At 34.0% G+C, this 14,141-nt stretch overlaps 1 protein-coding gene across 2 annotated transcripts in view; it reads left to right on the plus strand.

Moving 5' to 3' along the window:
- Nucleotides 1-14,141, plus strand: part of LOC111047594 (paired box protein Pax-6-like) — a 121,110-nt gene that overhangs the window by 38,519 nt on the left and 68,450 nt on the right. For both annotated transcript variants that reach the window (XM_039439400.1, XM_039439401.1), the window contains one exon: nt 1,478-1,658. In XM_039439400.1, coding sequence (XP_039295334.1) covers nt 1,478-1,658 — 181 coding nt within the window. The remainder of the gene's footprint in view (nt 1-1,477; nt 1,659-14,141) is intronic.

The raw sequence follows: 14,141 nt of genomic DNA on the forward strand, positions 1-14,141 counted from the left end.
TAACACAGACATTTTTGTTTTAGCTGAAAAATCACACAGATAATATATATTATGACACTATATATATTATGATGATATATATTTATGACAATATTCATTGTATACACTGTAAAAATTTATGAATAAAGAAATTATGAAATGAAATGAAATAATAGGATTCCATGAAAGAATGATTGAGTGATAACGTAAATGCGGCTGAAAGCTGTATAATATGCTACAACTTTATACGGTACTGCTAGTAATGAAAACTGATTAAATGTGATAATCATCATCAACTTATTTCTCTGTAATTTTTGTCGGGTCATCAAATAATCCAGAATTCAATTGTTGGGAAAAGAGCACGTGATGCTGATTTATACATTATTATTATATTGTTAATAGAAACTCCCTCCCTCTTTCTATAGAATAGTAGTCATCCAAGCTCCCTGAAAACTGTAAGTACGAGGGCTTGGGTTACCCCTTTCATTCAAGTACCAATCATAAGGAGGAAACTAACGAGCTGAAACCAAAACTGTTAACCTATCAAATTGCTATTTGAAATATAGGCGGATTTAGGATTGTTTTGAGCTTCAATATGATTCAAATCCATACAAGTGACAACAAAAACTTATGCCCCAGAAAGTTCCAATCTAGAAAAATCAGAAAGTTGATGAACTACAAGTATATTTATTTTCTTTTGATACTATAGATTTCCCACACTTTTATTCAGGATAATGCTCATGTTTCAACTTTAAGTATGCTATTATGCTCCTGGGGAACTTTCTCTACAAGCCATATTCAAAAGCAGAGAATGACAATTGATACAATATAACAATTTATTTTCCTTGAGAATCAATCTACAAAAACCATTAGGAAAATTCCAAATAGTCACTATTGATATTTACAATTTTCAATAAATGTTCATTTTTCCTCGTATTTTCAATTTTTAATTCATAATGGGGATTGTCTCAACATATTGTATGTTTTATGGCAATAAACGATGATTTGATATCGTAGAGCCGTCTCTTAGTGAAATGAAAACACACAGATTTTGTCAAATCTATATTCACATTATTATCAAGAATTGATTATTATAAATGTGGGATATATTATTTACATTAAAAAGGACTGTAAAAGAAAGAATGATGTGGAATATCAGCCATTTGGAAGGCGAGATCACGAAAGAGATGGGTTAATTTTAAAGGCACAGAGGTTTGGAACAGGCAGAAAAATGCTCACCCCGTGAGAGGAATAAGAAGAAGATAAATGAAGGAATGACAAAATGTGTCTGGTTTTTATTAGGAAACTTGAATCACTTCTTAAAATGTTTGAACCACGAAAAAAAAACACTCACTACGATGCAAAACAATTTGTTACCTGTAGTCTTTCTTAGTAGCCTAGTAACTGTTTGTAATATATATTCTTTCGTAATATTTCTCAATTCCTTTTTATCCAGTATTTCTCTACCAGTATTCCTAAATTTTGGCAATGTTTGCAGGTACTATGAGACGGGCTCGATACGACCTCGCGCCATAGGCGGTTCCAAGCCTCGGGTGGCAACTGCTGAGGTCGTCGCAAAAATCTCGCAATATAAACGCGAGTGTCCCTCCATCTTCGCCTGGGAAATCAGGGACCGATTATTAGCCGAGGCCGTTTGCACTAACGACAATATACCCAGTGTGAGTACAAATCGAAATACAGTTCATTCATTGATTCAAACGATCTATTATTCAAGTGAGATTTACTATGTAGTGCCTGATTCTTTTTTATAAATTCCGATATTGAAATCACTCTGTGATGAAATTTTCATATTCTCGAGTACCATAACAAATTAAGTTTTCGTCGAGTGAGTGGAATTACTTATCGACCAATTTTGGCAGTCGATGATTATGAAGGATCGGAAATTGTGAACTGAAGATTGATAATGGTGTAACAACCGGAACTAGTATCTCAATTTTTTTTTTAATGAATAAATAAATAGTCTCGACAATATCAAGTCATTTTCATTCAATACTAAGATGTTTGTATAAAACAGCACCTCTGGGGTTCTACAAGTGTATTGATTAAAATAGAATACTTGATTATGAGATAATATTTATGAAAAGTATGAATGATTTCTCATATATTAGAGCCCGACCACATAGCGAGAGCGATTTGCGATCCCATGTGTTTCTAACTGTATCTGGATTACAAACCTTGAATATAGAAAATTATAGGATCACAGAGCGCAAATAGCTCTCTGACCCTTATAAGATTGGTAATCTTTGTTTATCATAAAATTGTGTAATCTTAATTGGCTCTCTAAAAGTTTCATTCGCACAAAACACCCACTGTTCATAAAAAATTGAGAAAGTACTAGTTAGATAGCCAAGTAAGCATTTTTAGAACTAGTTGTCATCTTCATACTAGTAGTTCTGTTAACAGTAGACCTCACGCAGTATTCTCATACACAAGTACCTGATTGAAACTATAGACCTTATGGAAATACAGCAATAGACTGGCTTCTCCACACATCTGTGTAATCACTTGTCAGCTGATTCATGATGAATAATTCTATAGTCTGATTTTTACTCCAATATTGGCGTATGAAGGAGGCTCCTTTTTCCTTTTATATTATCCTTGAAATGCAAAATTTCCAAAAACCTTGTATATACGTCGACGCGCAGTTAAAAAGGAACATACCTGTCAAATTTCATGAAAATCTATTACCGCGTTTCGCCGTAAATGCGCAACATAAAAACATATAAACATTTAAACATTCAAACATTTAAACATTAAGAGAAATGGCAAACCGTCGACTTGAATCTTAGACCTCACTTTGCTCGGTCAATAACACGTTGTTTGTCGTGATCTTCAAATAAAACACCACATTCTGAACAAAATCAGAGACTTATCAGAGGGTACTAGTCAGATAATTGAGTGCCTAAACAGTCTAAATCTGGGTTTACATCAAAGTTATTAACAAAATGTTAATAACTTAATCTATATAGATTCTATTAGATTGAACGGAACTTGACAAACACATATGTTCATCATGTGTATAAGTTATGTTCAAACTAATAGAATCTATAAGGATTAAGCTATTAACATTTTGTTATTAACCTTGGTGTGAACGCAGCTTTAGAACTTTTGAAAAAAATAAGTTGAAAATTTCAGATAACGCGTTATCTGTCGTCATCTTCGAAAAAATCCACCTAATGTTAAAAAAAATCAAGGACTTATCAGAGGGTAGTTAAGACTGAACACAGAAAAAACACAAAACACTCATTCCATCATCTCAGAGTGTAAAGAAAAGATTTGTACTTATCCTAAAACTAAGCCACGGGGGCGGCATGAGTAAACGCGTTCAATTATTATACGAAATTTAGTTAAAGCAGACGATCCAGGGGATGGTGAGAGAAAAGAAAGTGAGACAGCAAGAGGGTGTGACGTAGAGATAGAGTGAGAAAGAGTGAACGGAAGGGGCAAGTATACGGTATGGACTGTACATTAGTTACGGGGATATAATCCGCACCCCCTCTGCTCTAAGATAGGGGTTGAAAATGATTGTAAGTAACGATTTAAGGGGTGTGCAATCAACAGAGAAAAGTTGTGATGAGACTGGAACTGGTCCAGGGTGGGGGGTGTCGAAAGAGGGGGGGGGGTAAGATTGAGAGGGTGTTTTAACAATGAAAATTTTACAGCGTCAGAGGAAAGATTGATAAAATCAATAGAGGCTGAGGAGGAGGTAGCGTTGAGAACATTGATGTGTTGATGTCAAATATGACTTAAGTGAGGTCCACGTTATAATGGAAGTATTTGATTAACATTGGTGTTGCTATCCTTGTCTATCATTCGACAAAGCAGATAGCGCTATCCTTATCTAGCTCCACAACGTTGCTACCAGATCGTCTTTTAACAATGTGATTCAACAAAACTTTTAACAAAATATTCAAACTCAATTATTAAAATTCATTTCATAATCATTGAGAAATTTATATTTTTGACGAAATAAAGATTCTTACAAATGAAAGTTTCAAAAAAGAATGAGGTTAAGATTTCACTTTCACTTATAAAAGTCCTATTTTTACTTCAAAACCAATGACTAAATTTAAAATTTTAAATTTTGATATTCAAAAACTAATTAAAAACAAAAATATTTTACTCAAATCTCTACAAATTGGAAATTTTGGAGTAATTTTGCAAAATTTTGAGCCAGAAAAAAAATATATCACATCAGATACACCGGTATCAGCTATCCTCTATTGAAGGCTATGGCAAGGTAGAGAATCGGCAACGGTGTCCCCTATCTTTCTCCACAGCAATTCCAACGTTAACCTCACACTATAGGAAAATGAGTTTGTGGAAGGGGTGAATCCTTTGAGGAGTGAAGCCTACTTAAATAAACTTATCTATTCATCAAAATTATCAGTAATTCATACACAAAGTAACATACCCTTCAATTTTTAATTATCATTAAACGAAAATCCAAATATAATGCTGTAATTCACCCCGAAGACTTCTGCTACTGCAAATATTGACAACAGGATAAACAGCTAGATGGAAATTCGATGAGCGCTACTATTCAAAAATTATTTGTCAGCCCGGGAATCGAACCCAGTACCTCCTAATTGCCGGTCAGGAATGCTTACCCTTATCCTTCAATATTTTCATAGATGACTTGATAAACGGGGGATCGGTAAGGTGTATGATAATGAAAATGCAATTTGAGATGTAGCTACAGATTTCACGTTTGTGTATAGCGTTTAACCGCGGTTAAATGACGTGATCTAGCGGACCCAATGTCATGAGATTATATTTCAAGGGTATTTTTCGCAGCATCCAGGCCCTAATAGGTTCTTGGAAAATCTTCTAAATTCAAGTACCTCACAGGTCATTTTTTGGTAAATCTCAAGTATTCTCTCCAATCACAAGGATTCTTGTTTTGCTGCTTTTTGTCAGTTTCAATCCTCATGGTATCTTGAGGAGCTGACATTGAAATATATTGCTAAAATAGATCAATCACGATCAGGATCAATAGAATCGATAAATATTCATTTCAAATCACTTGAAAATGGCATGAATGTCCGAAACATGTTGTGATAAAATAATTAAAAAAGGGTACTGAGATTTTTATTTCTATTTATATTACAAGTAGCCCTAAACAGAAAAGAGACAATAAATAATAGAATCAATACAATAAAATATTACATTCATTATTATCGAATGAAGAATTGGATGTTGAGTGAAGCTACTCACTCTTCTTGTCACTTCTGTGTCTTGTATATGTTATCCTGTGACTGTAGTATCCTGTTAACAAACCCTTCGTGGGTATTCAAGAGGATATCAACACTTAACGAATCTGTAGATCTCTCTATATACGATTATATCTAGACTTCTCAAATCTATAGACTTCTCTACGCTTTACTACACCGCTTTAAAGCAACACCTCTCTCCCAACTCTGAAATATCTATAAATCTTTCTATAAATAAGGAATAACTACACTTAGCAAATCTTTAGATCTCTCTACAATATAAGACACCGCTTTAAAGCAACAACTCTACGCTCTTAGACAGAGCAAAAACTTTCCTAGTTTCAAGGAATCCTATCAATATAAATTATCTTTTGTGAGTGAAATAGGTTAGATTTTCGGAGTTCATTGTTAGAAATTTGGGTAACGATTTAAAATTACTCTTTAAATAAAAAATACAATACTCACATTAACTTCCTGATCCATTAACGAGCCACTAGATACCGGAAATATTCGTTAGAACTCCAAAATTGACGAGCGCGACGACATAGAGGTCAGTTCCACTTGAAATTCGCGACGTGACTGATCCTAAACAAAGGCAGAGGTGACCGTCAAAATTTTGACAAGTTATGACAAGCGACGTGCCTACCTGCCGGCCGGCTGTCGGTTCATGGCTGTCGAGTGTCGTTTACCGGTTGCTATGGTAACGGCGCTTGGCGGCACATTTGAACATTTCAAAATTACTGCCGAGCCGACTGATATATTGTTGAATGATGATTTGAATACGGAAGAAGAAGAAAAAGGAGGAAAATTAAAAAGAGAAAGTGATATGTGAAAGAAGAAGGAATAATGAAGCCAGCTGATGATATCAAATGGGCTGCACAGCTCTTTAATTATTAACTCTCACCTAGCTGCAGCGCATGTGCTGTAGCCTGATTTGCCATTTTTTGTGAGCTTGGTTTGAGATTAATGATAACTTCAATATTTATTTATTCGTTGATATAATTACAAATCATATGAATATGATCGGGATAGAACAACAGGCATAGCCCAAAACTATTCTGTTCCCAAATTTTGATAAATAATGAAATGTCCGAAGAAATAGGTTATGTTCTTACTGAGGAAATTTAAAGTTCAAAGTTCTGTCCAAGAATAGATATTAGCTAGAAATTTTGAATTTAGAATGATTAAAATACCAAATTATAGTCAAATTTTGAAAATAATATCACAGCACTTTGAATAAATTAAGTTATTTCAGAAAATTTTGAAGCTAAAAATATACACATAACTTTCAACTAGGCACAGCTGTTACAAACTCAAAGCTTGTGTACAAACTCGGCAGTAAACGACACGCAGCAGCCATGAAGCGACAATATTTCAACAATGCGGAATTTAAATGATAATATAAGATTATATAGAATAATATTGAATAAAATGATCTTAAGTATTATCATACCAATAAATAATTATTTCTATCAAATTATCAAAAAAATTCAATAGATTATTTGAAAAAGAATGGTTTATTGTATTGGAGTCCAAGGACCTACTCCAACATTCTTCCACCTCTCACCTTCAAACTTCAGGGGTCATCATTAATTTCAGATTCAATCTGTATAAATGACAGTTGTTATCGGACAATACATACTGGTAATTCTCAAGAAATACTCAATTTTAAAGGGTGATTATATGATTATTCCCCTTTTAAATTTTCCATTCCTATGCCTATTAACTCCCGAACGGAGCTCTGTCCCCCGATATTTTATTATAATTATAAACAAGTTATTTTATTAGGAGCAATCCTGGTCAGAATATTTTATTTAGTTTTGTCACCCGATCAGCTGGGTTGAATAATTCACATTTTTGAGGTTAGTTTATTCCTGTAGCACATTGAAGTCCACTATAAAGCTGTGTCCAAATGTTCGAAATACATGTTCGGCAAACATGCTTGTTGAGGAGCTCAGGGACAAACATTTTAAAAAGTTTCGACAATCATTGTTTGTCGAACAAAAATTTACTGTTTTTCCAAACATTTTAGCTGTAAAACATAAAACCATAAAACCCACTTACAAATATTTTGTTTGGTGACGCGTCCATACTGGCGACGGGCAAACCTTGATGGTCAAACATAATAAAATTTGCCCAAACTGTTCCAACAAACATGTTTGCTAAACATTTGTTCAGTGTGGGCACGGCTTTAGACAAGCATGCGATCATCTTGCGAACATATCGAGAACCTCTTGCAAACCTCTCGCGTCACATCTATCATAACGTTCATGATCGGAGCTAGTTGATAGCGCGTATATCTATACGCACCTTTAAGGTGCGTACAGATATACGCGCCGCGAACATGAGCAATTCACTTTTAATCAGCTGATGCCAAGCTATATATATATATTATATATATATATATATATATATATATATATATATTATATATATATATATATATATGTATGTATCTTACCGTTTCTGTAAAAATACAGATATAGTCAGCTGATAAAAAGTGAATTGCTCATGTTCGCGGCGTGTATATATGTACGTACCTTTAGACATCACTCTACCATATCAACCCTCCTAGCTCTAAGGAGTCTCCAATCCTCATCTCCAGAAGTCAGACAACCCTTGAAGTTAGCCTTGACAAGTAACTAAGGGGTTTCCACACTCTGCGAAGACGTTACGTTGGGGGAACCCTGCTACCCTGTCACATACGAAGTGTTTGGGGTGAATTTCCCACTCCCACGCGTGCGTAAGTGCGTAAAAGTGTCTCTGTATTAGTGTACACAAGCAAACTTCCCAAGAAATCTTTCCATAATGCATGAGCGTCTCACACTATCGCCAACTCTGTACGGCTACTAAAGTTACTGCTGTAGTATATCTATTTATATGGAGTTATCGTATTGGTGGTATACCTTTTTATACCTATATATAAGTGGGAGATTGTGTGTTTATTTCGGAGTGTTGGTGTGAATTGGTTCCTCCCCCAAATATATACAGCGCGGTGAAAGAAAGGGTGAACTTCGGGGAACGTCAGTGACATTTTCTTTCTCTTACTTTTGTACCTTCTCTGATTATTCTCCCTGTTTTTCCATGCTCTGTTTCACTATCTCACTCTATCTCACACAATTAATCTTTCTATCACTACAACTGTCTCTGTCTGTGAGATGAGAGCTGAACTATCATGTTCTTTCTTCAATCTCAATATTTCTCACACAATTTATCATTGTATCTGTGTGGGAGATAAGAGCTAAATACTGGGAGAGATCATTAGACTGAAGTATCACTTTTGCTTCCCATGGAGGCACTCTGTTCTCTTGTGGGGAAATTCTCGCCCACTAGCTAGATTTACTAGACCTACTCTAATATTGGATTATTGATCGTGACATAGTTGAACACTATTCATTTATTTATTTATACGATACAAACATAGATAGGCTCACACACAAAATCCAGTACGAGCCTTAATGTCATATATCTGATAGCATAACAGTACAATAAAAAAGGAGAAATAAAAATGTCGCACTTCATTAATTAATTTTCACAACGATTCATTAGAACTGATAAGATTAGTAGAGAACGATATTTGGGAATATTAACACTATTGGAACTGAAGTGCTCAATTATATCCACGAAATAGCTTTTTATGAAAAATACTATCTTTTTCTTCTGACTTCCACTTCAGCATAATTGATTGTTATGAAATATCAAGTTATCAAATAACATGGGCTTCAATATATGAAGAATTATCAGGAATTACTCAGAATATACAACACTTTTTCATAGGAGAATATAGCTTGATGAAGAACGGGAATCATATACTATAAACAAGCAATTTCTGTTTATATGTTCAGATGTTTGGATGTTTATATGTTTAGATGTTTGGATGTTTAGATGTTTATATGTTTGTATTTCACCGGATCTCGAAAACTGCTCTAACTATTCTCACGAAATTCAGAACATAGTAGGTTTATAATATAAAGATTCGATTGCACTAGGTCTCATCCCTGGAAAAACTCTCTGAAGGACATTAAAAGGATAATTCATCCTTGGAAGAACAGATTTCGTCGTCTGTCGATAACAGAAGATGCGTGTGCCTGTGTGGGAGATCAGCTGTGTAATCATTCAAACAGCTTACCGTACCTCGCGAGAAATTTATTATCTAGAAAATTTTAATATACTCTATCAAAATAATCTGATTTTTTGACATGACATGGTTTATTACTCTAAATTAGAGTATATAATAATATTCAAAGTTATCAATTATTTTACAGTTTTAAGTGATTAGTGACTGTTATTTTGTTATTCAATTTGGTTTGTAAACAATCTAAATTATAACTTTTCTGTTTTTAAATATTTTGACTGCAAATTAGACCTGAATTCAAGTGTATGAAGCATAACCTACTTTTTGGACCATTTATAGTTTATAAATCAAAATTCGGGGAAGAAACAGTTTTGGGCTGTGCCTGTTTGTCTTTCCCCAATCATTTTGAAGAATTGTGCTCTGTTTATCAATAAATAAATAACGAGCGGAGCTCGGTGCCCCGATATTAAAGCTTAATGCAGTGAATAAATATTACAATACGAATTTGTTCCTTGTAAATTAATGGAATCAATCATGTAAGATTAACATTGAGAGATGTGAAGGAATAGAAAAATGGAGTATCAAGGATTATTATAGTTTATAAACACGGATAGAACATAGAGATATAATCTAGAATAGGAAATACTAGCTCAGAATGTAGGTCAGTATACATTTGAAATACCAAACTGCTGTGACTAATGAACTATATTGAGGTCCACGTTATAATGTCAGTGGAGAAAGATAGGTGAACAACGTTGGCGAACCTCTGTCTTGTCAATGCCTTCAGTAGCCCCCAGTCAATGCCTTCTATAGACAGTAGCTGATACAGGTTTATTGATGTAACATTAACTGTTCATTCTCGTTTAAAATAATCAATTATATTTTATTAAGCAGGAAATTATATTTATAAATAATTTCATAATTAAGATGAAATATTTTGTCAATCAATTATCAATTCTACATTGTTGAAAGATGTTCTGGCAACAGAGCAAAGCGAGAAAGAGATAGCGCTAACCGCTTTGTTGAATGATAGACAAGGATATCAATACCATTATCAATCAAACATTGCCATTATAACGTGGACCTCACTATACCGATTCTGAATCTAAAATGAAGTAGTTCATACATATATTACTCCTGCAGTAATTTACAACGGTGATAAATCATCAATACTCAAAACTTCATTAGATAAGCAACTCGTAATAATTGGTAAGGCAATAAAAGAGGTGCTCATCCAGGCTGAGGTATGCGATATCCAGCTATTTCAATTGGGGTCCCAGGAATCCCGAAAGGAATGTGACTCTAAGCTTCCTACAATGGGCAAAACAATTCTTGCTGGGGTGGATTGGACCCGTATTTTCGAGTGGGACATATTTACTGGTATATATATATCATTTGAATAGTATATATTAATCAACTATTAAGGATTTACTATAGCACATATTTGCTGAACTGACACTGGAGTATATCTATTGAATAGTATATATTATTAATCAACTAGTACTCATTGAGTATAGCACATATTAATTTGCTGGTGATATTTGTAGGTGGGTTAGGGATATCTGGTCAAATCGGAGGGGCTTTAATTAACTTGTTATTAGAGTACCTGTTGTAAAATTAGTATAGTACTAGAAAAGGTTAGGATAGTAGGCTACTGCAATATGGAAAATGATAAAGGATACGTACAGAATAATCATTGCAGGATGTTGATAATATTATTCTTACTTTTTGTAAGAATAAATAAATAATCAAAGGAGGAGTACAGTAGGAGGAAGGATGTACTAAGAGGACATTTGTGATTGTATTGGAAGGAATACAATATATATTTTAATGAAGGATCACAAAATGTATGTATATTCTTTTCATTTATCTATTACATTCACACATGTACAAAATCAAAACAGTATCCATGATACAAAATGAGGTACAAATTAGGAGAGAAGTATATTCAAGTATATCGAAATCTGTTACTAACCGTTAAAATTCCTCTCTCTGTAAGAATTTAAAAACTGCAGAATTAAAATTAAATTAAATTCGTATGGCTTTTGTTGGTGGGGAGTACCTTGCGGGAAGGTCCCACCGCCTGAATATATAATTTTAGCCGTCAATGGGCCTTACGACTGTCATACTTCAGCCGGGACCGACACGACTGCAGAATGTTTTCCCACCTGAAATGCTAGATGGAATGTTCAGTGGATAGCTCACACACGTATCAGTTCATGATTATGATCTTAATTATCCGATTAAACTCTTAAAACGTAAAAACATCGAAATTCTATGAAAACAATGATACGATTCTCCTGGAATTCAACTTTCTCTCAAATCCTCGTGGTTAAGCTGTAGAATGGACATTACTGTTCAAACTTCACCACGTCAACAAAAAATAAGTCACTCTATCCTGAAAGTTTTTTGATATTTAATATTGAAACTCCTCAAAGAAACTTCCCTTATTTATCAACCTCAGCACCCTTCCTCTTCGAAAAATGATCGATAGAGTTTACCCCAGATTCCAAAATGGCGTCATATCATTTATACCCACCCTTACACCCCTTCCCTAAAATTTTGGGGCGCATACTAGATCATACAAAATCTCATTATACCAATCGTGACTGGACGAAACGTAGCTAGTTTGCCAGCTTTTGTGAAATAGTCTCTTTCCATGGTTATAGAATACAAGGTATTAGATGTGTATATTTTGTATATTGGGGGTTGTACACCCTATATTCCATGATCAGGGGTTTATCCAGGACCCTCTTGTAGTATTGATTTTGTCTGTGGTCTATAATTGATGTTGATCTGATAAGATAACGGTTGAAGTTCTCATAGATGATAAATTTTCAATGTCAATTTTCAATTATTTGTACCTGCTTAAAAAACTGTTAACAGATCAACGGTTATGCATTGATTTATTGTAAATGGTTTTCATTGAGATGATATGGTTGTGAGAGAATCTTCAGACCTTGAATATAATTAAGATTAAATGTAGCTATTAACTCTAGCATTCACATCGTTATACCTTAGACTAAATAAACAATTTGAATCTGTGATTGAAACGTTTAAAACTTTTATTTACTTTTTTCTTGTAATTCAACTACAATCCAACACTTTGGTTAATGAACAGTTCAATTCTAGCTTAAATTAATAGGTTAAAGTTTGATACTAGAGGGGTATATCACTCCTTCTCAGTCTAATTGAGCAATGCCCATGCACTGTTACTTTCAGTACCACTCACTAACACTATGCTACATTCACACGAGATCTGTAGGCCTTTTCTTCCTTTTCATGAATTTTATGATCAAGTTTTAATTAAAGCACTCAAAAATAATTATGCATCAAGCTCCTCTCTCAGAAAAAGAAAAGGTAATATTACAGTTATAAATTGAATTTATTATTCACCAACCAATTATCTCATTCATCTCAATTTTGATAGCTTGTATCATCTAATCAGATTCCCGACAGATTTTTGACAGCAGATATCTATATCATAGATGGAATGTAGTTGAAGGTTTTTTCAAAGATTTACAACAATAATTTCTGGAAGAGAAGCTTTTTATATGGTACTTGCCAATAATATTAGAAATTGTTCTAGTTTATCTAAAAAGTATATAGTTCTGATCCTAGTAGTATAACATTGAGTAGTATATTCAATCATTCAGAATTATACAAGTCACAGAAAAAGTACCACAGGCTAACTTACGCCCAAAACGGTTTCAATTCTAATTTATACAACAGTCCAAATGTAGCTAGAGGTTATGCGTGTCACTTCAAAATTCTTCACTTACACAAGTATAGACGAGAATTTCAAGAAAAAACTTGTGGTTCCTTATCTTCATTCAGCTCTTAAGGTGCGTACAGATTTACGCGCCGCAACATGAGCAATTCACTTTAAATCAGCTGATGCCAAGCTTTTTATATCTGTATCTTACCGTTTCTGTAAAAATACAGATATAGTAAGCTGATTAAAAGTGAATTGCTCATGTTCGCGGCGCGTATATCTGTACGAACCTTTATACATACGCTCTTTTCCAAATTTCCCACTTCTGATATACATATATTTTCTGTGCCGAGAAGAAACTATTGGTTCAAATTTAATCGTTCGGTTTCTGTGAATAGATAATTTAATTGACTGATTTGATGTATTAGTTGAATGAGCATTGATGTATTCACGTGGATGTTATACGACTTCATATTGAAGCTTAATTTTTCCATAGCCTATTCCTGAAAATTCTGAAAATTCCTGAAAACTTGAAAAAAAATGATTGATCAATTTCCCAAGTAAACCCTATCAATGTGAAGCCTATTCATCCGTAAAGGCCACTCAATAACAGTACAGAGGAAGCTAAGGGAGCCAAGGTCAGGTAAGATAACTTCCCTCTCGTATATTCAGGACTCAAGTGGAGGTTTTTTCAGAAAAAGATAACAAGATCGAAAAAAGTGCGGGAGTTTCCCAGATATATATATGTATAAAGGATATAATATATGATAGTTATACATGTGTATATATAGATATACAGATGATGCACATAATATAATATTCTATCTGGAGTCACCTTCGATACAAACAACTCTTCGTTGTCATGGAGATGTGCATCGCATCCAATAATAATGCACAAGATTTTTCCTGAAATGGTAACGCGTGCTTAAAGAGCGGATAACATTGACTAGTCCAGTCAATATAGACTAGGGTGTGCTTGCAATTTATATTGTAGTTCTGATTTTTTAATATAGATTTGGGTACATAAGAGAAGTCCACAACCAATTTCTTCATGCAAAATTTCCTTGTGCTATATACAGAGTGGCACAAAAACCTCGTATTTTCGGCTCATTTTCCAGTTTTCAGCTATTTCTGCCAA

This window comes from Nilaparvata lugens, chromosome 12, assembly GCF_014356525.2.
Source record: "Nilaparvata lugens isolate BPH chromosome 12, ASM1435652v1, whole genome shotgun sequence".
In the NCBI taxonomy this organism is placed as follows: Eukaryota; Metazoa; Arthropoda; class Insecta; order Hemiptera; family Delphacidae; genus Nilaparvata; species Nilaparvata lugens.